We start from the raw sequence: 22,958 nt of genomic DNA, 5'->3' as shown, positions 1-22,958 counted from the left end.
GTGGGGGGAGAGGAACATGGATATATATGTCCTGAGGGTGTATGCCCTGACTGGGAATTAATTGAACCTGCAACCTTTTTGGTGCATGGGACAACTCCAGCCAACTGAGCCACCCAGTCAGATTTTAGTTTGGCTGTTTTTATATGTTTATTTTTCATGGTAACTTCCTGACTTTTAAAATATTTTTTAAAGCAAAGAATCTGAAAATCGTGACTAATTGCACTGATTAAAAGATCTAGATTACTTATGTATGACTGATCTTTGGTTCCAACTTTCTTTTTAAAATATTTTAAAAATTGATTTGAGAAAGAGAGAGGGAGAGAGAAAGAGAATAACATCAATCGGTTAACTCCTGCACACACCCTGACCAGGGATTGAACCCAAAACCTGGGCATGTCCCCTGACTGGGAATTGAACCAGCGACCTTTCGGTGCACAGGACAACTGAGACATGCTGACCAGGGCGACACTTTCTAAGTGTCTTCTTGAGAAACTGAGTTAGAAAGGGAGTGGTCAGCTGAAAATTATGTTGAAAATAACCAAAATTTATAGAATGTTAATTTTTGAAGTAGCTACCCTTCTAATTTTTCAAGTTCTTGTAGCTCTTGGTAATACTTATATTTGGAGCATGATATGTATCCAAAGGGTCACTACATATAATACCAAATTTCAAAGTCACTGATACCTAATTAGGGTTGAAGAAATATGTCCCAGTTTGCTTTTACATAAAAACTATTTTGGATATCTGAAAGCATGTAGCATGGGATAAGACACATGGTAGACTCTGGTTAAAGATAGAGAAAGTTGCGTTGGTGGTATAGTGGTGAGCATAGCTGCCTTCCAAAGATAGAGAAAGTAGGATAATGACATCACAAAATAACAGGAAACTGTGCCTTAACTGACCATGAGGGAAAAATGACCACTTAGTTGAGAGTAATTTTGGCCACTAGTGATCAATGACTTCCTATTATCCACTGATTCAAGTAATGAGAACTGAAGTGAGACCTGCAATTAATACAAGTTGATTGATTGTGCCAAGAATTTCTTAATCATTGTGAAACAATATGGCTATAAAAAACCCCTAGGATCTTCATAAATCTGTTATTTTCTTTTTATTAAAGTGATTAAAAAAAATGTCCTCTCTGACTATAGGGAACCTACCCAACAGTTAGCGGCAGAGTAAGGATGTATATATACAGAAGCACAAGGATTCATATTTGACACCACCCAAGTCCTTTAGGAATTTAGAAGAAAAGAGATTTTTTTTAAAACTAGAAATACTTTGCCCTGGCCAGGTGGCTCCTTTGGTTGGAGCATTATCCCAATGCACCAGGGTTGTGGGTTTGATCCCTGGTCACCGGCACATGCAGGGATCAACCAATGAATGCATGAATGGGTGGAGCAACAACTTGATGTTTCTCTCAAATCAATAAAATAATTTTTTTTTAAAAAAAGGCAACTAGAAATACTCTGTGAAGAAGTTGGATCTTGGAAGATGAATATGATTTTAAAGGGTTCAGGTAAGGGAATGATGAAGATGAATTCAGGAAATTAGCTGGGGATGATTCTTTTTGGCTGGAATGCACAGAGGGGTAATGACAGGAGGGGTAATAAGAGAAGGCAGAAAAGATAAGTTGGAATCTGAAGAATTTTGAAAGCAAGACTGACAAATATATGACATTTTTATTGCGGTATTTGTCCCACTGCTGTTATGAAGTTTAGTGAGTCGTGATCAGCATTTAAAAAAAAATGAAATAGGATAGGAAATATCAGAATATACCATTCTTATAATGATTATTTGTGAAACTTTCGTCCCCAGTGTGTGTGTGTGTGTGTGTGTGTGTGTGTGTATTTGATGTGTACACACACATTTACTGAAACCCGATGTGAATTTTCTTCGCAGATAGTGGGGTGGTGAGGGCCTGTGGCAGGGGGCAGAGGTGGGCTGGAAGGGGTCGATGGGGGGAAAAGGGGAACATATGTAATACTTTCAACAATAAAAATTTTTAAAAATAAAATTTCTTAGTCTGAGTTGTAGTCAAAGTTAAAAATCACTACTTTATTGGACTGTGGGGAAGAGAGGACTTTAAGTACAAGAGTTAAATGCTCAAAGTCTTTTCTGGCAGGATAATACTATGGAGGAGAGTGAAAGTTCAGATGATGGGTGACAAATTTGGAGATTACTGTTGTGCTTCAGGAATAATAATACAATAAAGTTTATGATGAGAGTAATAGCTCTGAAAATGGAAAGGAATAGGGACTTGGGGAATGATAATCAGCCCTATATATATAGGTGACAAACTGAATTTGTGAGGGAAGAGTTAAAAAAACTACAAAGACTTCTAGCCTGGATACTTAGATGATATAATACAATATATTTAATCAGATAATATTGGAAAAGAGGCTAATTCTGTGAAGGCAAGATATATAGGTAAGCTGAGTTTGAAGTGTGTCTAAGATTAATTCAGAAAGATTAGGGCTAAGGATAAAGTCTTCGAAGTGAGCTGTCTAGATCTGATTTTTGAAGTGAGTTTATTTCTACAAGAGGTTTGAAAAGCCATTAAAATAGATCAGTAATGTATTGCTACATGCATAAAGCCTAGATTGTATGTTTCAATGAGTAAATAAAAATTAATTTCAGAATTCTCACTGGGTGGTAAATATAAATAATTTTGTGCTGTTGAACTTTAATAAGTTAAAATATTTTACCTGTGATCTTACTTGCTTTTTGTGTGTAATATAGACATTTGACCAAAAATACCATATCTAATTAGATCTTACATCTTTTTTCTCTTCCAGTCATTTTAGCTTTCTATTTTATAATTGCTTTAATGATATGCTAACTATATAAAATAATTTACCTTTCAATAAGGTCAATACAATTATTTTCTTAAATGTTAGAGATTTGCTAAAGGGAATTTTGAAAATAAAATGTTTGCTCAATTATATGGCATGAAAAGTTTGAATAGCTTAAATGTTTTTTTAACGAATATTTTATTGTCTTTAAGCAGTGAAGAATGACAAAAAGAAGCCTTTAAAATATTTATAACTAATCTGTCTTTAAAATAAAGATTAGCATACTTGGTTTTTTAAAAAGCCATTTTATAGCTATTCATTGGAATTTCAAGTTTGAGGCATTTTTTAAATATATGAGAAAATGACAATATAATTTTGATCTATATAGATTTCATTCATCTTGACTATTTTTATGTTGCTGTTATATGTAGGTATAAGTAATATTTTGTCATAGTCTATGTAGAGGATACAAAAATGATTTGCTATCTCGTTAAAATGAATATACTACCAAAAATCACATATCTAGTCTTCTAGAGCCAAACAGCGTTAATAGTTTCTCAGCAGTGGATTAGCAAATGAAAAGAAGTGCTCTGAACTCTGTAGAGGAAAATAGGAAGTGTCAAGAAATACTCCCATCCCCTCCCCCCCCCCCCCCCCCCTTTTTCCTCCAAGCTTTTAGATCTTTGTGTGATGAAGCTCCTTTGGTTATACCCTAGCGACTGTCTCTGAGTTTTTGCTCCAAGCAGCGGAGCAAACTGGAGATTTCTGGTGCCAGCAGCCTGCCTCTCTAGCTCCTGCTTTCCTCCCTGACTTTCCCTTGGGCATCCATCTCCTACTGATTTTTTTCATAAGCAGAGAGGGTAAGTGAGCCCCTACTCTAAAATATTAACCTCACGATCTATCATTACACCATTCTGGTTTCACTTCTTTGGATTTTATCTTTGAGAGAGTCCCTTTTAAAATGCAAATACCCCTGGGAGAGGTCAGATCTTAGTTCACATCTAACATCTTAATTATCAATTAGCACCTTAGTTGGGCTTAGTTCACATTTGCTGAAAAGGAGGAGCCCCTGACTAAAAGCAATAAAACTGTAAGAAATTAGCATTTATAATATTACCCTTAGTATTGTTGATGTTATTATTATTGGCAGCTAAGATGTAATATTATTTAGTGCCAGAAATTGTTCTAAGTGCTTTGTAAATATAAATTTCTCTAATTCCCTCAATAACCCAGGGTATTAATATCACTGTTATTTTATAGATAAGAAAACTGAGGTATGTGGAGCATAAATAATTTGTCTAGGTCACATAGCAATTACAGCCAGGTGTTAAACGCAGGCATTTGGATTCCAGAGTGTATTCTCTAACCACTTGCTGTGATACCATTCCCCTGCTGTATTGCCTGCCAGAGAGATGGCATCTGATCAACATTTCACCTTTTTCACAATTTTGCTATTCAATTATAGGTCACTTCCTGTTGAAGGTCAGAGACCTTGCCATCATCTAAATAGATATTTTTAGTAACAAAGGCAATGAGATAGGAAAATTCCTTATAACCAAGGGAATTTATTTGCAGAATATAGAGAAAGGATTAAAGAGGCTAGTGTATAATTTAAACATATGCATGGCATTATCTTTCCTACTTACAACTTATTATATAAGTAACATGTTCATTATTTTTAGATATTTGAAAATATGGATTAATTGAAAGAAAAAAATAATTTGCAGTCCCACTAACCAGAGACTATTTTTAAATATATATATATATATTTAAATATATATATATATTAAAAAATATATTTTATATGAGCCTGGCCAGTGTGACTCAGTGGTTGAGCATCGACCCATGAGCCAGGAGGTCACTGTCTCTTCCCCTCCCTTCCACTCTCTCTAAAAATCAATGGAAAGAATATCCTCAGGTGAAAGTTAACAAAAAAATAAATAAAGTAAAATAAAATAAGGCAGTGTAGTGACCTGAAATAAAATCTACTTACAAAAATTTAGAATGAAATAATTTTTCTTTAGTATAAGTAAAAAGAATTTCCCTCTTCATCTCTTTAAGAAGTTGAATATTGTCCATTACTTGCCAGAAACAATTGTTTAATTAAATTATCTGTGTTCTTTATATGAGCCTTTTAAAATAAAAATAGAGGAGTGCCCTAGATTCTTCTCTTAATATCTATATTGAATCAGTTCTTTCAGCCAATGTTTGTTCAGTACTGATCTATCTCTGTTCCCATCCTTGCTTCATCACTGCTGCAGCTTTAATTTCCTTTCAACATCTGGAGTAGCACCTGTCCCTTTAGATCTGCAATTCAGATCCCTCTGCAACCTACTATCTGATCATGGCATTCTCCTCTATAGAATACTCAGTGGCTTTTTTATTGACCATAGGTCCTGGTAGCAGGGTTGGAAATGTTTGGGAATTCTTCAGTTCCCAGGTACGGGTGAGTGGGTCTAAAAGGCAAGTAGGGGATATGTGCCGGTTCCAAGGGGCCACATACTGTTGTCTCTGCTAACTTCACATAATGGGGAGAGGGCTAGAGCAGGGGCCTCCTAAAATGTCAGGTCTGGGCCCTTGTTGTGTGAGTGTAAAAGCAGAGAGTGCAGCTGCTGTGTGGAGAGTAAACTTTTGGTGGCAACAGGAATCAAAGCTGGGGGACCATTTAGGAGCCTTATTGCAGTAATTCAGGTGAAGACTCATTTATGGCTTGGACCTGGGTGGTCGTAGTAGAGGTATTGAATAGTCTTATGCTAGATAAGTTTTGAAGGTAGAGCCAACCATATTTCATGAACAATTGGTGGGGGAGAGTGAAAGAGGAGTCATTAATGACTCCCAAGATTTTTAACCTCAGTACCTGGAAACATATTAGATAATGGAGCATAGTAATCACTGATGTCTTAATTTTGCCATTAGCAGTTGAGTGTTAGGAGATCTAATAAAATCCTATCTTTGGCCATATTTTTTGACATCAGGAAATTTTGAGGGAAGATAAGTAAATGTAAAACATGTGGTTGAAATATGTGCACATGTGAATGTTGGGACTGGTCAGTCTTAAGTCCATATTCAGGGATACCCTATTTCTAAAAGTTAAGAAATGGAGGGAGGGAGAAGGGGATGTCTCTGGTTGCTAGCTAGGAAATTTTGCAAAAAAGAGATGGAAAGAAACCAAAAATCAACTTTACCTTTGCAGTTTTCTAAGGGCCCTCCCTAGGTGGTACCCACAAGTACCTTTTAAATTCATGTTGTCTTGCTGCCCTAAAAATTAAAGCATTGGTCATGCTACATATAATGTTCTGAGTGTTTTGTAACCAGGTCCCCACCTGTGACCAGAAATTTGTGTTCAATTTATGTTAAAACAATAAAGAAAATGTTTTATGATCCCTGCTTTTAACTAGATTTCGGTTCCCTATGTTTAACTACTGTAGCAGAAGTGTTCCTGACTTTATCTGATAAAGGAACAAGTTTCAGTGTCAAAATCATATAGGTGATAGGGGGAAGAGTTTTGTTTGTTTTATTATGTTGACTTTGTGTTGTGTTGTTTTTTAGAATAAGCTTTTAATTTTAGATAATGCTTAGTTAAGCCTACCAGAATGTAAAAGTTCATTATATTGCCATCCACTTTGTATTTTTTCTCTTTTTACTTGCTTACAAATTCTTGCACATTCCTGAGTCTATTCAAACACAAAGGCATTCTTCTCCCCTTCTGTCTTTCTCTCTCCCTAAGGCAAACTGTCAAAGTCTATCAGATCAGAGTATGTTTTAGAGTCTTGAATTGAAGGTCATTATTGATTTACTAATGGAAAGCCAAGTTTAAAAATGGTAATTAAGTAAAATATGAAATATGATTTATTTACATGAATAGAAGAGAATATTAAGATGCATTCACTATAGCCACCATTATATAGCTACCATTTATTGAGCATTTACTGTGTGTCAGATAGTTTATCTCAATTCTTCTGCAATTTGAAGTTGGTATGATTTTCCCCTGTTTTACAGATGAAGTTTAGAGAAGTTAAAATATTTACTCAACTCAGACATATAATGGTATGTGGAGAGGTAAAATTCAGACCTAAGTTTTTCTGCTTCAAAAACCTATGCTTTTAACTATGAGTATGTTTTGGTAACTCCACGTAGGGTTCTCAGAACATAGATATTAGAGATATATTTTGGTCTTGCCAGCCCCAATCTTAAGCTGCCCTCACACTATTGGGTAGATAGTGGCAGAAAATTTAAAAAGACTTTAAAGCAGTGGTTCTCAACCTTCCTAATGCCGCGATCCTTTAATACAGTTCCTCATGTTGTGGTGACCCCCAACCATAAAATTATTTTTGTTGCTACTTCATAACTGTAATTTTGCTACTGTTATGAATCATAATGTAAATATCTGATATGCAGGATGTATTTTCATTGTTCGCGACCCACAGGTTGAGAACCGCTGCGGGAAATAAGGTGGAGAGAAGTCTGCATGCAGCAAGGGAAATGTGAGAACTGCCTATGGTATTATGACAGGCCTAGAAATTGGAGCAGAAGCAGCAAATTTATAAAATTATTCTTGAAAAAATACCTCATAAAAACAGAAAAATATTGGCTTCTTATTTTATTAAAATTGACAGTGTTCTGCTTAGTTTTCAGATGCTTCAAGAATGAACAGAGACTGATTTGGATTATGTATTTCTCAGCTAGACTAAATAAATGTTAACTATGGATAAATGCAAACACATTGGACAGTTGCAGCTTGCTCAAGACCATTCCATTCTCAACCCTCAGAAATGGCATTGTGTGAACTGCAATACAAGTGAGTCGATTTGGGCTTGCCTTAGCTGTTCCCATGTTGCCTGTGGAAGATATATTGAAGAACATGCTGTCAAGCACTTTCAAGAAAGCAGTCATCCTGTTGCAATAGAGGTGAATGATATGTATGTTTTTTGTTACCTTTGTGATGATTATGTTCTTAATGATAATGCAGCTGGAGACCTGAAGTTACTACGAAGTACATTAAGTGCAATTAAAAGTCAAAATTATCACTGCACCACTCGCAGGGGAAGGGTTTTACAATCTATCGGTATAAGTGGTGATTCTTATTTCTTACAAGATGGTGTCCAATCTCTGCTTCAAAATGAAGATCAAATGTATACTGCTCTTTGGCACAGGAGAAGGACCCTAATGGGTAAAATTTTTCGAATTTGGTTTGAACAATCACCCGTTGGAAGAAAAAGGCAAGAAGAAAAATATCAGGAAAAAATAGAAAATAGAGAAGTGAAGAAAAGACGGCAAGAATTAGAGCATCGAGTTAAAGCAGAATTGGAAAGCATGCCTCCAAGAAAGAGTCTACGTTTGCAAGGTCTAGCTCTGTCCACCACAATAGAATTAGTTCCTGTTCAAGAACCACTACTAACCTCAGCATCACCAGCAAAAGATCAAGTAGTATCTACCTCAGAGGACGTAAGATTTAAAAAAGCCAGTGACCCCTCAATTAAACAAAGGCCAATTGTAATTCCTGGTGTAACAGGATTAAAAAATTTGGGAAATACTTGCTATATGAATTCTGTTCTTCAAGTGTTGAGTCATTTACTTATTTTTCGACAATGTTTTTTAAAACTTGATCTGAACCAATGGCTGTCTGTGACAACTAATGATAAGACAAAATCATCTTATAAGCATCCACCAATCACAGATACAGTCTATCAAGTGAATGAATGCCAAGAAAAAGATATGTTCTCTGTTCACTCCAGACATCCAAGTTTATCATCCAGACTAAGTGTTGGATCATCAAAGAGTAGAAAGATGGAACTTATTCAGCCATGGAAGTCAAGTTCACAATACATTTCTCTCTGTCATGAATTGCATACTTTGTTCCAAGTCATGTGGTCTGGAAAATGGGCCTTCGTCTCACCATTTGCTATGCTACACTCAGTGTGGAGACTAATTCCTGCTTTTCGTGGTTATGCCCAACAGGATGCTCAGGAATTTCTTTGTGAACTTTTGGATAAAATACAACATGAACTAGAGACAACTGGTACCAGGTTACCAGCTCTTATCCCCACTTCTCAAAGGAAACTTATCAAACAGGTTTTAAATGTTGTGAATAATATTTTTCATGGACAACTTCTTAGTCAGGTATGGATTTTTTAAAATATGATTTTCATTGTAGGGACTTCATAAAGTGAAGCCTAAAAGATGCATATTCTCTATCTCATACAGGAGTAGGGAACCTTTTTCTGCCAAGGGCCATTTGGATATTTATAACATCATTCACAGGCCATACAAAATTATCAACTTAAAAATTAGCCTGCTATATTTTGTCAAACATTTCATTAACTCCTAATGCCTTGGCAGGGCCAGACCAAATGATTTCTCGGGTCTTATACAGCCTGCGGGCTGGATGTTCCCCACCCCTGATCTAGTGTTTTAGAGCTAGTACTGTTTTCAAGTCAAAATAGATTACTTTCACAGATATGTATAAAGTCAGCTCATTTTTTATAGTTTCCTTCATGAATCATTGGAAGTAGTTTCATGGCCATGGTATGAAAGCTTTTTTTGTGGAGAAGGGAAATTAGGAAACAGAGCTTCTTAGGTTAACTATATTATATTTATTCTTTGAGAGGTTGAGAAAAGGGTGGGGGGATTAATCCTACAGGGAACAAATTTGAAGATGCTGATGCTATTCAAGCATCAACTGCATTTCATATTGTGTGGAATGATCTATAAAGTCTATCTTCAATTATTTTCAGTGTTTTCTGGCATTAAATCCTGCTGAATTCTTCACAGAAGTTGTTATTCTTTCCCTTCTCAGTTACTAGACATCTATCCTATTTAAGTTGTTAGAACTGCCCATATTCTTTGTGGTTCCTATATTTTGGTGAGGATTTTAATGTAGTGATGTCTGCTTTAAATGGAAGTATGACCTCATTATTTGTCATATTACTGTCTTTTGAAATTATCAGTTGGTAGGGCTTCAAGATCTATATACACTAATATACCTCTCTATATAAAAATACAGTATTTTACTTGTATCATGTTTAAGGGGTTATAGGGACTTGGGGAGAGAAAATTAACTGGTGAAAGATGAAGAAGGAAAAAGAGCAAAGAACTGCAATTCTAATTATCTAAACACATTAAATTAAATGCATATAAATATATATCATATATCTCTATCTATCTAATCTAAATGTATATCTGATTAAATGAGTCCACAGTTTGTTTTTACCTAAATTCAGATTTGACTAATGCCCTTGGAGCTTTTTGGATGCCTAGTAGTTCAAGTCCACCAATGCATGGTTAGTTTACTGACAGTGTTTTGGAAGGAAAGAAAAAAATAATGAATTTCCTGAAAATAATATAAAGCAGATTATTCAGAATTATGATAGTGCATTTCCAGAAGAAAAACTTTTTTTTTTTAATTGGCAGTGACTTCTCGTGAAAAGAATAAATGTTTTGACATTTTTATTTACAGGTTACATGTCTTGCATGTGACAACAAATCAAATACCATAGAACCTTTCTGGGATTTGTCACTGGAATTTCCCGAAAGATACCAATGCAATGGAAAAGATATGACTTCCCAGTCATGCCTGGTTACTGAAATGTTGTCCAAATTCACAGAAACAGAAGCTTTAGAAGGAAAAATCTACATATGTGACCATTGTAACTGTAAGTAGTGACTATATTCTCCTTGCTTTTCTATGAATGAATGAAAGGAAGCTGGAAAAAATTCCTTAAGTAGCAGTTATGGAAATAAACTTCCTTTGTTAGTTCATCAAAAGAAACTAGGCTGGATATTTCTACTTTATAATTGGCATTTATGAACCTTTGTGTATGTTTGCAATAATGATGATATTAAAAACATTTTTTTGATCCTGTGTCAATTGTGGACAGAAAGGATTTATAAAATAAAAAAATTAAATTTCATATGTGAGGCAGAATAAAGTAGCAAAGGGGAATAGTAAAAGGAAAGCATGTTATTTAGTACTGAAAGAAATGTTTGCTTTAAGTCTTTTTGCTACATATAAAAACATTGATATAGATAATACATGTGTATATGTGTGGGTGTACACATACCTATGTAATAGAAAATAATATATAGCTGAATTGCTGCTATGGAGATTGGCTCCAGAAAAATAAAGATTTATTTTGAAAACGTCTACTATCTCTTTTATATAGTCATTGTTCTAATTGCTATGGCTAGAGAATAGGCACTTTTAAATGCTCACATACCTAATGGAGGAAACAGGTAAACAATTAAGATCTGCTACAGTAAGCTCTCTAATAGAGGTGGGCACAGGGAGATGAAATAGCCATTTCAGTTAAAGGGAAGCATTATGCTCCAGGGGAATAGTGTATAAAAGCATATTAAGTCTATCTTTTATTATTATTGTTGTTATTATTATTAATTATTACTGATTTTAGAGAGAGGGAGAAGGAGAGAAACATCGATTGCTTCCCGCACGCACCTTAACCCACAAACTGGGTATGTGTCCTGTTGGGGAATTGAACCCACAACTTTTTGGTTTATAGGCAATGCTCCAACCAACTGAGGCACACTGGCCAGGGTTCTGTTGTGTCTTTATCTCCTCTATCAATGTGTACATGGCATGTTAGTGTTTATACTATAAATTTTCAAGAATTTGCCAAAACCGGTTTGGCTCAGCGGATAGAGCGTCGGCCTGCGGACTGAAAGGTCCCAGGTTCGATTCCGGTCAAGGGCATGTACCTGGGTTGCGGGCACATCCCCAGTGGGGAGTGTGCAGGAGGCAGCTGATCGATGTTTCTCTCTCGTCGATGTTTCTAACTCTCTATCTCTCTCCCTTCCTCTCTGTAGAAAATCAATAAAATATATTTAAAAAAAAAAAAAAAGAATTTTCCCTAATTGTCAGGTCTGGAAAAAAAAATGATTCTAGGGCTCTAGATACTAAACTTCTAAGGTAATATAAAGGAAACATTGGATGTTCTAGCATTGAAGGAATGTCACATCAATTGGTGATTTTATAAAATGACTTATACTAGCATTGTTTTCTGAGTGCTATCTAATATGAACTGTTATAGGGAACCGAAAATTTATATAGGTAGGAAAAAAATCTTGATCAAGTTTGTATGGTGAAGTTTTTTCTTTTTTTTTTCTTGGACATAAATGTGAGTGGTCCTAGAGGTTTTCCTCACCAAATCGGGGAGTAGAATGCTATTATGAATGAATGGAAAATATGGTTTTATAATACATTTTAAAATATTATAAGCACTATGTCATTCTGTTGACTTATTTACAATATTAAGTCATTTACTTGTTTACATGTCTATCCACCTTGATCAGCTCATAAATTTTTTGTTTTTTATTATGTTTCTTAAAGGCAGACACGTCTTTATCTCTAGCACAGTATAGTATCTGTAACACAGTAGATGTTTAAATGATAATGCATGTGTGAATTATTTTAAAACTTTACTCAGGCCGAAACCGGTTTGGCTCAGTGGATAGAGTGTCGGTCTGCGGACTGAAGGGTCCCGGGTTCGATTCCGGTCAAGGGCATGTACCTGGGTTGCGGGCACATCCCCAGTGGGAGATATGTAGGAGGCAGCTGATCGATGTTTCTCACATCGATGTTTCTAGCTCTCTATCTCTCTCCCTTCCTCTCTGTAAAATATCAATAAAATATATTAAAAAAAAAATAAATAAATAAATAAATAAAACTTTACTCAGATTTTCCTTGTGTCCTTAAATTAAATTTGATTTTCATTTTTTTGATATCACAGCAAAGCGTAGAAGGTTTTCCTCAAAAACAGTTGTACTCACAGAAGCCCAAAAACAGCTTATGATATGCCACCTACCTCAGATTCTCAGACTACATCTCAAACGATTCAGGTTAGTAGTAATAGTATCGGTTGCCTACCAACTATATACTTCTAACTTATCATTACTTATTGTGCTTCAGAACTTAATATATGATGAATTAAATTTTAATACTATATACTTGGCTACTAGATAACTTAGGTCTATTTTTGACCTTTAAGGAAAAAAAATTCTATCATTGTCTCTAGCCTTGACCAGTGGATGCCATATTCAATATCTAACCTGATTAGCTTCCCTTATAGAATGCATTGCTGATTAGCAGACTCCTCACATTTTGGTTGGCTAAGTAATATTATTGTAAGTTTCTGCTTGTACTGTTTAGTATTCAGCATATTTTAGGTGTAAATTTTTAAATTTGTAACAGTATTTGGCTTAATTGCTTCATCCTTGGAAAATATTTGAACAAAGATACATCAGTTCAATTCAAAGCAGTTAAAAACAACTCTAGTCTTCAGAAATATGTTTAGTTAGGTGAATAAGTTGGCAAATCTGTTGGTTAATCAAAGCATATGCTTCCATACCTTGCAATAACCATGTTAACCTGAGAGCTACTGTTCTCTTAAGGAATGAGAAGTTACTTTATGTGCTATGATTTGAAAGCTATTGAGACCATGGTTTAATTTTTTTAACAGTTAAAGTAATATGTGTTTTTTTTAAAAAAATTTCAGACATTACAGAAGGCAAAATAGAAACCCAAAATAAAATTACCTTTCTTTTCAGTTCTACTTCCCACTGTTAAGTTGACTCAGTTATTTCAGTCAGAAAACATCATATGAGTGCTTTTTAATTCAAGATGTTCTATATTCTTTGAAGAATAAAAAGTAGAATTCTTTTCACAAGAAGATTACAAAGGCATGTACAGAAATAATGGTGAAGTAGAAATAGTAAATATCACAAACTATAAACAAACTGATTAATCTGAGACTTGCAGGGGAAGTTAGTTGATGTTCAAATGTTCCCAAAGCCTCTCTAATGACATAGGGGATTTGTCATTCAAGTCTCAGTTCATGTCATCTCTTTAGAGAGGACTTCCCTGACCATCCTATTTAAAAGCACCACTCAAACCATCAGTATCACATCACCCTATTTGGCTTAATGTCAGAAATCACTGTTTGCAATTAACAGTTTACTTATTTCTCTTCCCCTACCAGTGGGACAAGCAATGCCCCAAAATATTAAGTGAATGAATGGGGTATAGACAGGAGGAGTAACATGAACAAAGGTGTGGAGGAAGGAACAGGGAAGGGTCTACAACAAAAGGTTTAGTGAAAAGTCAGGTGAGACTTGCCATCGTGTATACAATCAAGTAGAATGAAAACAGGAAGATTATTCATAATGCATTTCGGGTTCAGGTAATAAGGGCCAGACAGCACTGAAAAGTGAGAACATACATGAGCTTCTGTAAAGAGAATCAAAAGGATTTAAAATTTTGTTACTTAAACTGATAACTTAATTGGCTACTATAAACTGTTATAGAACCTCCAGTTCTTCATAACTGCTCTTTAATCTGGCATTTGAAGCTCTCCTTAATACAAACCTGTTTGACTCTTATTTCCTTCCATCTTCTGCCCAAAATGTATTTGATCCTTCATGACCTGATTTATCTCTGATTCAGAGACCATGTTGATACTGCCTTTTCCACCACATTTATCTTTCTCCTTTATTAAAAAAGCACTATTGTATTTTCCAGTGTATAAAGTATATAGGGTAAATAAAAGACAAAAAGAGAGAATGGGATTGGGGAGAAGCACACAAGAGCTCTTTGAAAAAGCATAAGAAATGGAATATTTCTAATAGCTTACAAGTTCCCTGCGTGTGCCTCTCAGTCCTGTTCTCTTTCCCTCTCCTCAGAAGTAAACCATTATGAATTCTGGGTACATTGTTATCTTCTTGTTCTTTCTCATTTTACTGTATTTTAGCAGGAAAAAAAACCTGAGTACTCAATTTATCAATAGGAATGAGTATTTTCTATTTAGTTGGCTTACAAGTGTTTATTTAGCATAATTAATATAAGGTTTGGATTTTATGGTAAAGTAAAAGAGAAAATGAGAATGATAGGAATGTCTCATGTTAAGTAGGTCCCATTATTTTTGTCTGTTTTTCCATCTTTACTAAAGTTAAAGTTGCATTGGATGCAGGATCTTTTATACAGTTCCTGGGGAAGGAGTAGGATATGACTCTTAGTCCAGCAGAAAATATAATGTGGAAGCCTTACTTTAGTTCCATACCATTTTAACATTGTACTAAAAAGCATTTTCATGTTTTTTTCCTTTAAAAACCTGTCTATAAGCCTTTCTTCCCTCTCTTATCTGCTATTGTTTGTCTTAACCTGTTTTATTTAGTAACTTAATATTATCATTTTCATTGAAGTCTGCCTTTTTTCTCTGTTCCAAACCATCCTAAATGGATTAGAATCTCTTGAAAGAACTACCATATTATTACATTACTCACCCCCCTTTTCCCCCCGCCCCCAACACTAGCTCATACTATGTACATTGACAAAAACACTGCTTGCCATGCTTCAATCCAGTACTGGGAAGTATGACCACATTGACTATCTGAACCTAGTACCTGGTTATTTTCCCTTGATTTTGTTAATACTTTTACCCTGGTTTGTTCACAGATGGTCAGGACGTAATAACCGGGAGAAGATTGGTGTTCATGTTGACTTTAAAGAAATCTTAAACATGGAGCCCTATTGCTGCAGGGAGTCCGTGAAATCCCTCAGACCAGAATGTTTTATCTATGACTTATCTGCTGTAGTAATGCACCATGGGAAAGGATTTGGCTCAGGACACTACACTGCCTACTGCTATAATTCTGAAGGAGGTATAGATGGGGAAAAGTGTTTTATCTTGGGTTAGACTTGGCAGCTGGAGTTCAGGCTCTAGCAGTTTCTAAATTGGCCACTAGATCATCTTAAACAAAGCCACTTATCTCTTGTTTCCTTTCAAGAATGTTTCTGCATTATTGCTCATAGAAAATACTGAAGGTCTGCCTCCATGGATCCTTCATAGGTGGCAAAAGTGATTGAATCTAGGTTTCATATTTTATTTCCCCTTTCCCTTCCTACTGTTAAAGGATGAGCCTCTTCTTCACACCTATTTTCCCTCCTCTCCCCCAACACATACACCTACAAACACACACACACACACAAAACCCAAAATCAGAAAAGACGTGTGGACAAAAAGCCCAGTTAAATCAGGAAGGTAATTTAACACTAAAGTATCAAGAGTCAGTTGTATACTATTGGCTTTATAGTGTGATAAGCAGCAAAATCATTAACTGGTAAGATTATATCAGGAATTAAAAATAGTGTCAAGTAATCAGTAACTTCAAATTACTTCTAGGATAAAGGTAGATAATTCCGGAGTAACATACTGCCTAAGCTGTATTTCTCACTAAAAGAAATGAATAGGCTGGACAATTATTTTCTCTTAAAAAAGTAGCTTAATTCAACCTAGGTGTCCATTGATAGATGAATGGATAAAGATGTACATAAATAGGATACCATCCAGCCATAAAAAAGAACGAAATCTTCCCACTTACAACAACATGGAGATGGTAGTATGCTAATTGAAGTCAGACAAAGAAAGACAAATACTATATAATTTCATTTAAACCTATATGGGATCTAAAAAACAAAAGGACAAAACAAACTCAGATATAGAGAACAAATCGATGGCTCCCAGATAGGAGAGGGGTTCAAGGAGAATGGGTGAAAAAGATGAGATTATGAAGTACAAATTGCCAGTTATACAAATAGCCACAGGGATGTAAAGTACAGCATAGGGAACATGGTCAATAATATTGTAATACCTATGGTGCCAGATAGGTACTAGATTAGGGTATCAGATTGTAAGGTATAAAAACATCACCATATTGTACACCTGAAACTACTATATTGTATGTCAACTATAACTGAAAAGTAAACTTAAAAAAACTTGAACTCGCTGAAACGAATGCTTCTAAATCCATGTTTTAATTTATAATAGAAATTTCTCAAGTTCCTTTATAAACAAGGTATATTTCTGTGCTTCACTCTAGGGTTCTGGGTACACTGCAATGATTCCAAGCTAAGCATGTGCACTATGGATGAAGTACGCAAGGCCCAAGCTTATATCTTGTTTTATACCCAGCGAGTTACTGAGAATGGACATTCTAAACTCTTGCCTCCAGAATTCCTGTCTGGTAGCCTACCTCCTAATGAAGAAGCTGATACCTCTAATGAAAAGCTTAGTTGATCCAAAGATAGTGGGGCTTATTGCGATTTGTATATGTATTTTCTCAAAGGGCTTATTTACAATTTTGAGCTGTTTTTATTTTTTACTTATGAATCAGTGCATACTATGTTTATAATTTTTTATCTACAAGTCTTTTTACAGAGACAAAGCATAAATATATGTATATCAATGATAGCAGGTAACTAACCTTTTTCAAGTACTTGGGGAGTTTTAAGCTTTTAGTATTTACCTCAGACTGGTGTTACCTCTTTTATATTTTAACTAGAGGCCCAGTGCAGGACATTCATGCACTATGGGGCGTGGGGGGAGGGGGGTGTCTCTCAGCCCAGCCTGTGCCCTCTCTCAGTCCAGGACCCATCGGGAGATGTCCAACTGCCAGCTTACTACATCCCCCTAGAGGTCCTTAGCGCTGCCGCGGAGGTGGCTGCACTTGCCCAGCCTCTGGCTGAGCAGCACTCCCCCTGTGGGAGCGCACTGACCAGGGGGCAGCTCCTGCGTTCAGCGTCTGCCCCCTGGTGGTGAGTGTGCATCATAGCGACCAGTCGTTCCGCCATTCAGTCTATTTGCATATTAGGGTTTTATTATATAGGATTGGCACATCATGAATTTGTACTGAAGTTCAGGTGGTATCATTTTATACATTTATCTTTGTATAGTATATATATTTTTATTGATTTCAGAGAGGGAGAGGGAAACATCAATGATGAAAGGAAATCATTGCACGTCCCCCAATGTTGATTGAGCCCCCAACCTGGGCATGTGCCCTTGACCAGAATTGAACCTGGGACCCTTCAGTCCACAGACTGATGCTCTATCCACTGAGCCAAACCAGCTAGGGCTATACATTTATCTTTTGTAGCTATTTTCCAAACAAATTTATTCTATGGAAAATTATAGACACTTTCTTCACTAATCATCTTATGCAAAAGTCAATTCTTTCAGGCTATTTGTATGTTGAAGTTACCTTTGCCCCTTGAAAGTAGTTAAATTACTATTTTAAATGAGAAAAGATACTTATCAATCACATTGATATTCCTGAAGCTTTGTGTATTACAGGGATCAGAAGACATTACTGTTGTTAAAGGAACTTCTTTTTAAAAATTTATTTTTAATGATTGTTCTTCATTTGGCATACTCAACTATACAAATGAAAATGACAGCTTTATAAATAGTATGCTTAAATAACTTCAGTTCTGTGGACATAAAAACAATGATGGTTGGGACTTAATGATTCATCTGGCAGCAAACTGTTTTGTCCTGATTCTAATAAAGAAGTAATATAAAAAACTTGAATTTACCAAACTGTGTATTACAAGTACAATTTTATTTGGTTATGAATTCATTTTATGTCTAAATATTAAATCTTTTAAAACTTTGTACTGCATATCTTGAGATTCTCCATGGAATAAATTATGTCTTGAAGAGAAAAAAAAATTACAGGGCAGAGAAGGTAAATCTTCAAAACTGGCAGCTGGGTAATATGCATCTCATTTTTCTAAGGTCTGGACTGCTCACTCTTGCTAGGATTATGTGAATACTAGGAGCTTCTCAGATATTCAAACATGGGGTCCTGACATTTAAAATTATATAATCTTGCATTTTATTAAAAACACAGTATGACTCTTTGTTCTTCCCTAATAATCTTACCAGATCTCTTTAAAATGCTACTGCTGCTAACTTTATTTCAGAAAGAGGAGAATCCACTAATATATGTTGATCAGCTCTGTAAGAGTTCAGTGTTAACACTTGGAGTGCGGGAAACGAGTTAAGTCGGCTCGCGTGAGCCGTCTTAACTCGGTTCATATAGATTTGCGGTGGAGTGCAGGAAACGTGTAAACTCGGGCCGATTGTAACTGCGTATTACCAAATATTTGTTTGTTTGCCGTTCACAAAGATACCTACCTGCGTATGCGAACCGTTTCATACCCATTGGGGTAATAGGTATCATAAAAATCCCTGATTTTGCGCGGGAAACCTAAATAATTGCCCGCGCCATCTTATATTTTGGCGGGAAATTCATCCGACACCGTAGTGTTAACCACTAGATCTTTTTTTTAAGCTGGTCTGCTTGCAGGTTGAATTCTTAATGGAAAATATGTTAAATGCTGTTCTCCACTAGTGATCATCTAAGTATAAACTTGTGAAGGACAACCTCTTTTGGCAAATTTTCCTTAAATTTCAGAGAACAAGTCATCTGGGGTAGCTTTGTGAAGTGCAATGAGACTTTATCACTGAACAGACAAATCATTTATGCCAAAAATACAACTTGAGTGTTAAATGGCTAAGGATTAAAATCATTTATTAAATACCTATGCAAATCATTACCTCAACTGTTAATGTAATTATACCTCATTAAAGACTTATGTGGTGAAGATACTGAGTATAGTCTTTATTTCAAGGATTACTTTATACAGTGGGGCATTGACTTACGAGTTTAATTCGTTCTGAGACCGAGCTCATTAAGGAGCTCGTTAACTCAAATTACTCTATCAACTCAATGCAAAAAAATCGGCGAGAGACAGCTAGTATCTCAAAAAACTCGTTAGTCGGGACACTCCTAAGTCAAGGCCCCACTGTACTTAGATCAACTGCTATACCTTTTAACACCTAATATTAGGGGGATATTTTAAAACAACTCTGAAAGCTATGTTGTTTATAATGGTACTAGAGGCCGGGTGCACAAATTCGTGCATGGGTGGGGTCCAGCTGGCCCCTTGCTGATTGGGCAGGGCCGGCCTGGGGGCTAGGGGGCATGGGTGGTTGGCTGGCCGGCCCCGCCCCATGGTCGAACTCCTGGTCCAGGGGACAATTTGCATATTAGCCTTTTTTATAGGAAAGTTGCTTGTTTTTAGTACTTATTTCAATGTAATGTATAAGAAATAAAGTGGCTTAGCCCTTTCTAATCCCTTAAAACAAACCTATGGGAGGGGTGCTATGTGTGAGGTCAAGAAGTATGTGGTAACTTTTGCTCACCTAAATCAGATCTTAAAAAAGTCTATTAAAGTGAAACTAAAACCTAGACAATGCACAGAAACTTAAGATTTCCTACTGAACATCTTAATGTGGGCTTCTACATTATGCTAAATTGATCTAACAAAAACAACGTTTTGGTTGTAAAATAATTTACTAAAGGCACTATTGTTAAACATTCAAACTAATAATTGGTTACCAAGAAGGTACATCATTATAAACATGACAGAATGATTTCAAGAGATACATGGCTAGTAGATAAATAATACAGTTTTTTCTTAAGTGAAAGCTTTTCTATATACAAGATCATATCCCTTCCAGCCATTCCAGCAGCATATAAGTGATGCTACTGCTTCCAACAGTTACCTGGGAAGGGAGCTTGGATCTCATAAATGGTTTGAGATCACTACTGCTAAAGAGATCTCACAAAGCTCCAAAATTCTTGACTCAAAAGGTCAATTCTAAAATTCAGGGGCTTGGAAATCAGGATACTTTATACCTCCCTCCAAAGCACATCAAAATAGTATGGACTCAAAACTCCAGAAGAGCTAGCTGGAGGGCCCAAACCCTGTAACATCTCCAAGCACAAACTGGTGAGCTCTGCCACTAGCACATCACAGAAAATGGAGAACTTATTCAAAGATAGCTACTGAACATTAGCACCATAGTAAACATGGCTCATATAGCTAAACTAGATTGTTTATCCCACAAGATAACATTCATTTATAGCTTGAATGCTGAAAGCGGCTTTTTAATGTATAATAAAAGATCTAAGTACAGAAGTCAGATTTCTCTTCCTATGAGAAAAACATTAAAATACAAAACAGCATCCCAGAGGCAATAAATGTTACTGTGCTAAACATACAAATTAAGGCTTTACCTTAGTACATAACTATTTTGAAAATTTGTTGAAACATTCCCCAAAATAATTTACATAAAATTCAAGCAGTTTGTTCAAGAATTGGTAGTGGGGTTCAGTTCAAGTATTATGCATCTTACATTCAACTTATGCACTTAGCTGCTTTAATAAGTCACTATAACCTCACTTCCTGAAATATCACCCATAATGTTATAAATCTAAGCCAGTCGAGGTACAGGGTGCTAAAGAATTTGGTTCACTAATGAAAAAGACTAATAATTCAATTTAACTTTTCTAACTAGAACAAGACCTAATCATGGAAAATTTTCCTGTTTTTGTGGTTTTAAATGCATTTTTGGTTTACCAAGCAAGCTGAATACCTTTCCTAATAAATATAGCACTGGACAAAGGATCTAAATGTTATTTTACTAAATCAAGGTTTCAAGTTGTACAATATTCCCAAGTCATGTTACAAATAGATCTTTCCAATGCCAGAGAAAAAAATGAAAGATAAGGACTAATATAAGGTCCTAAAGATAAGGTCCTAAAAAAAGGCAAAATATTCCTAAAGCTGTATATTAATTTATGAAGCTTCTCCTACTTTATACATGTATAGATCTTGTTTAGCCACTATATCAGAAAAAAAAGTTTCAGTGTAGAGGTCTAAATCCAGATAAAAAGCTCTACATTTCCCTACATTAAGTTTAGCTATTTTCTGTGCAAAATTATAACCACAGACATTGAAATGTAGCTCTTGGGTCTGAAAATGTCTTTATTTTTTAGAAAATGGATTCCAGGAAGGTTAAAAAGCAATACCAGAAGGTATGGGTGCAGAACTGGATGTAGTCATTCAAAGCATTCAAATAAGAATATGGCAATATAAATATTTGAAAAGCATCTTTTAGGTGTTCAAAACAAAATGCTTAAGTCATTCCTAACTAATTTGAACTTTATAGCATTTTCTAGACAGGAGAAAAAACGGTTAACATATGAAAGTCCTGAAAGCTTTTTCCATGGTTAATTACATTAGATGGTTTGCCTTTGATCAAATTCCTTCCCTTTTAAACATGAATAAAAGTATTATATAGGTCCACTGTTAAACAGACAACATGTTGCAAATCAATTCTGGTATAATGTATTCCAACAAGGCTTACAAAATAAAAGACGTTAATGTGGCTTTGGACTAAGGTTAATAGTCATCTCCTCTGCTGACAACTTCTTTACATGTTGGACGCAACAGTATGGTATGTTCAAACTGTGCTGTATATGATCCTTTAATGTCACATAATGGTGGATATGGATCTACAATGCCCAAGTCACACAGATTCTTCAAAGCCATCAAGTATTTACTTTCTCCCAAGCGATCCAGCCATCTCCGGCAGAAGGCAAGGGTGCCAAAGTTTTCATTGATGACATTTAACAAGTGTTTTGTTCTTGGAAGCCTAAAAGGAGAAAATCCAAGATTAATAGTTAGCTAAAAAGTTACCAAAACTCACTTCCCCATTAAGGAAAACTCAAATGGTAGCTGTGGCTTTACTTAAAGTTTTAAAAAAATTTTGTTGTTGCCTGTTTCCACATTCAAAAGCCAGGATACATAGTAGCCCATATCTAATCATAGATGGCAGCTGAATAGGAAGCCAGATGAAGGCTCTTATCATGTCTGTGCCTATGCATGTGTGAAATTCCCAATACAGACTCACCAACAGTATTCTGGTGAGAATTTCTTTTTATAGGCATCAAGCTGAAAGACCTGCCCATAAAGTAGGTGTAAATCTTTCACCCACCTATCCAAAAAGATTTTTTTAAAGTAAATAAAAAGTTTACCAAATATAAAAAAAAAATCTAGACATACCACAAAATTATTATCTCTGAAATTATTACAATTATTAGAAACTGGACCTGAAGAAAATAGTTACCTACATCATTTTCATCTCAGTTAAAATTTTTAACAGGCCAATCTCTGCTGCATTATGGAAATCCACAGAATTTAATATTAAGCTATAAAACTGTGTATTTATCACTGTGATATTTTTCACATTTTTAAAATAGCTGTTAACTGGGAAGAGAAAGTCACTAGTCATACAGAAATAAGTCTCTCACCTTATTGGCACATGTCCAACATCAAAATTTTTCATGTAATGTGAACATTCCATATCATCATGAACAACACCTTTTCCTGTGCTACCGAAGGTTTCAATGGCATATACTTCTCCTTCCTAAAAAACACATTAGAATAGGGAGACAAGAAAA

At 35.5% G+C, this 22,958-nt stretch overlaps 2 protein-coding genes across 2 annotated transcripts in view; one reads left to right on the top strand and one right to left on the bottom strand.

Moving 5' to 3' along the window:
- The first annotated feature begins 7,490 nt into the window (after window positions 1–7,490).
- Window positions 7,491–17,033, top strand: USP44 (ubiquitin specific peptidase 44). Its single transcript, XM_070407934.1, has 5 exons — window positions 7,491–8,915; window positions 10,252–10,447; window positions 12,539–12,647; window positions 15,259–15,464; window positions 16,683–17,033. Exons 1-5 carry the CDS (start codon window positions 7,491–7,493, stop codon window positions 16,877–16,879), a joined length of 2,133 nt encoding a protein of 710 aa, XP_070264035.1. The 3' UTR covers window positions 16,880–17,033.
- Window positions 17,034–21,456: 4,423 nt separating this feature from the next.
- METAP2 (methionyl aminopeptidase 2) overlaps window positions 21,457–22,958 on the bottom strand; it is a 33,604-nt gene continuing 32,102 nt past the window's right edge. The window contains exons 10-11 of the mRNA XM_070410848.1: window positions 22,809–22,924; window positions 21,457–22,150 (exon numbers count right to left, since the gene is read on the bottom strand). Coding sequence (XP_070266949.1) covers window positions 21,898–22,150; window positions 22,809–22,924 — 369 coding nt within the window. The 3' untranslated portion in view covers window positions 21,457–21,897. The remainder of the gene's footprint in view (window positions 22,151–22,808; window positions 22,925–22,958) is intronic.

This window comes from Myotis yumanensis, unplaced genomic scaffold (genome assembly GCF_028538775.1).
Source record: "Myotis yumanensis isolate MYYU_CA2020_CCGP unplaced genomic scaffold, mMyoYum1.0.hap1 SCAF_3, whole genome shotgun sequence".
NCBI lineage: Eukaryota > Metazoa > Chordata > Mammalia > Chiroptera > Vespertilionidae > Myotis > Myotis yumanensis.
Note: the sequence above shows the minus strand (reverse complement) of the source record. Positions and strands in the feature narration are given on the sequence as shown.

Bases quoted from the DNA above. Each gene is read 5' to 3' on its own strand.
- USP44 (XM_070407934.1), top strand. From the start codon at position 7,491: ATGTTAACTATGGATAAATGCAAACACATTGGACAGTTGCAGCTTGCT. The intron at 12,648-15,258 runs GTTAGTAGTAAT...GTTTGTTCACAG, and splicing joins CTACATCTCAAACGATTCAG to ATGGTCAGGACGTAATAACC. The intron at 15,465-16,682 runs GTATAGATGGGG...GCTTCACTCTAG, and splicing joins CTGCTATAATTCTGAAGGAG to GGTTCTGGGTACACTGCAAT.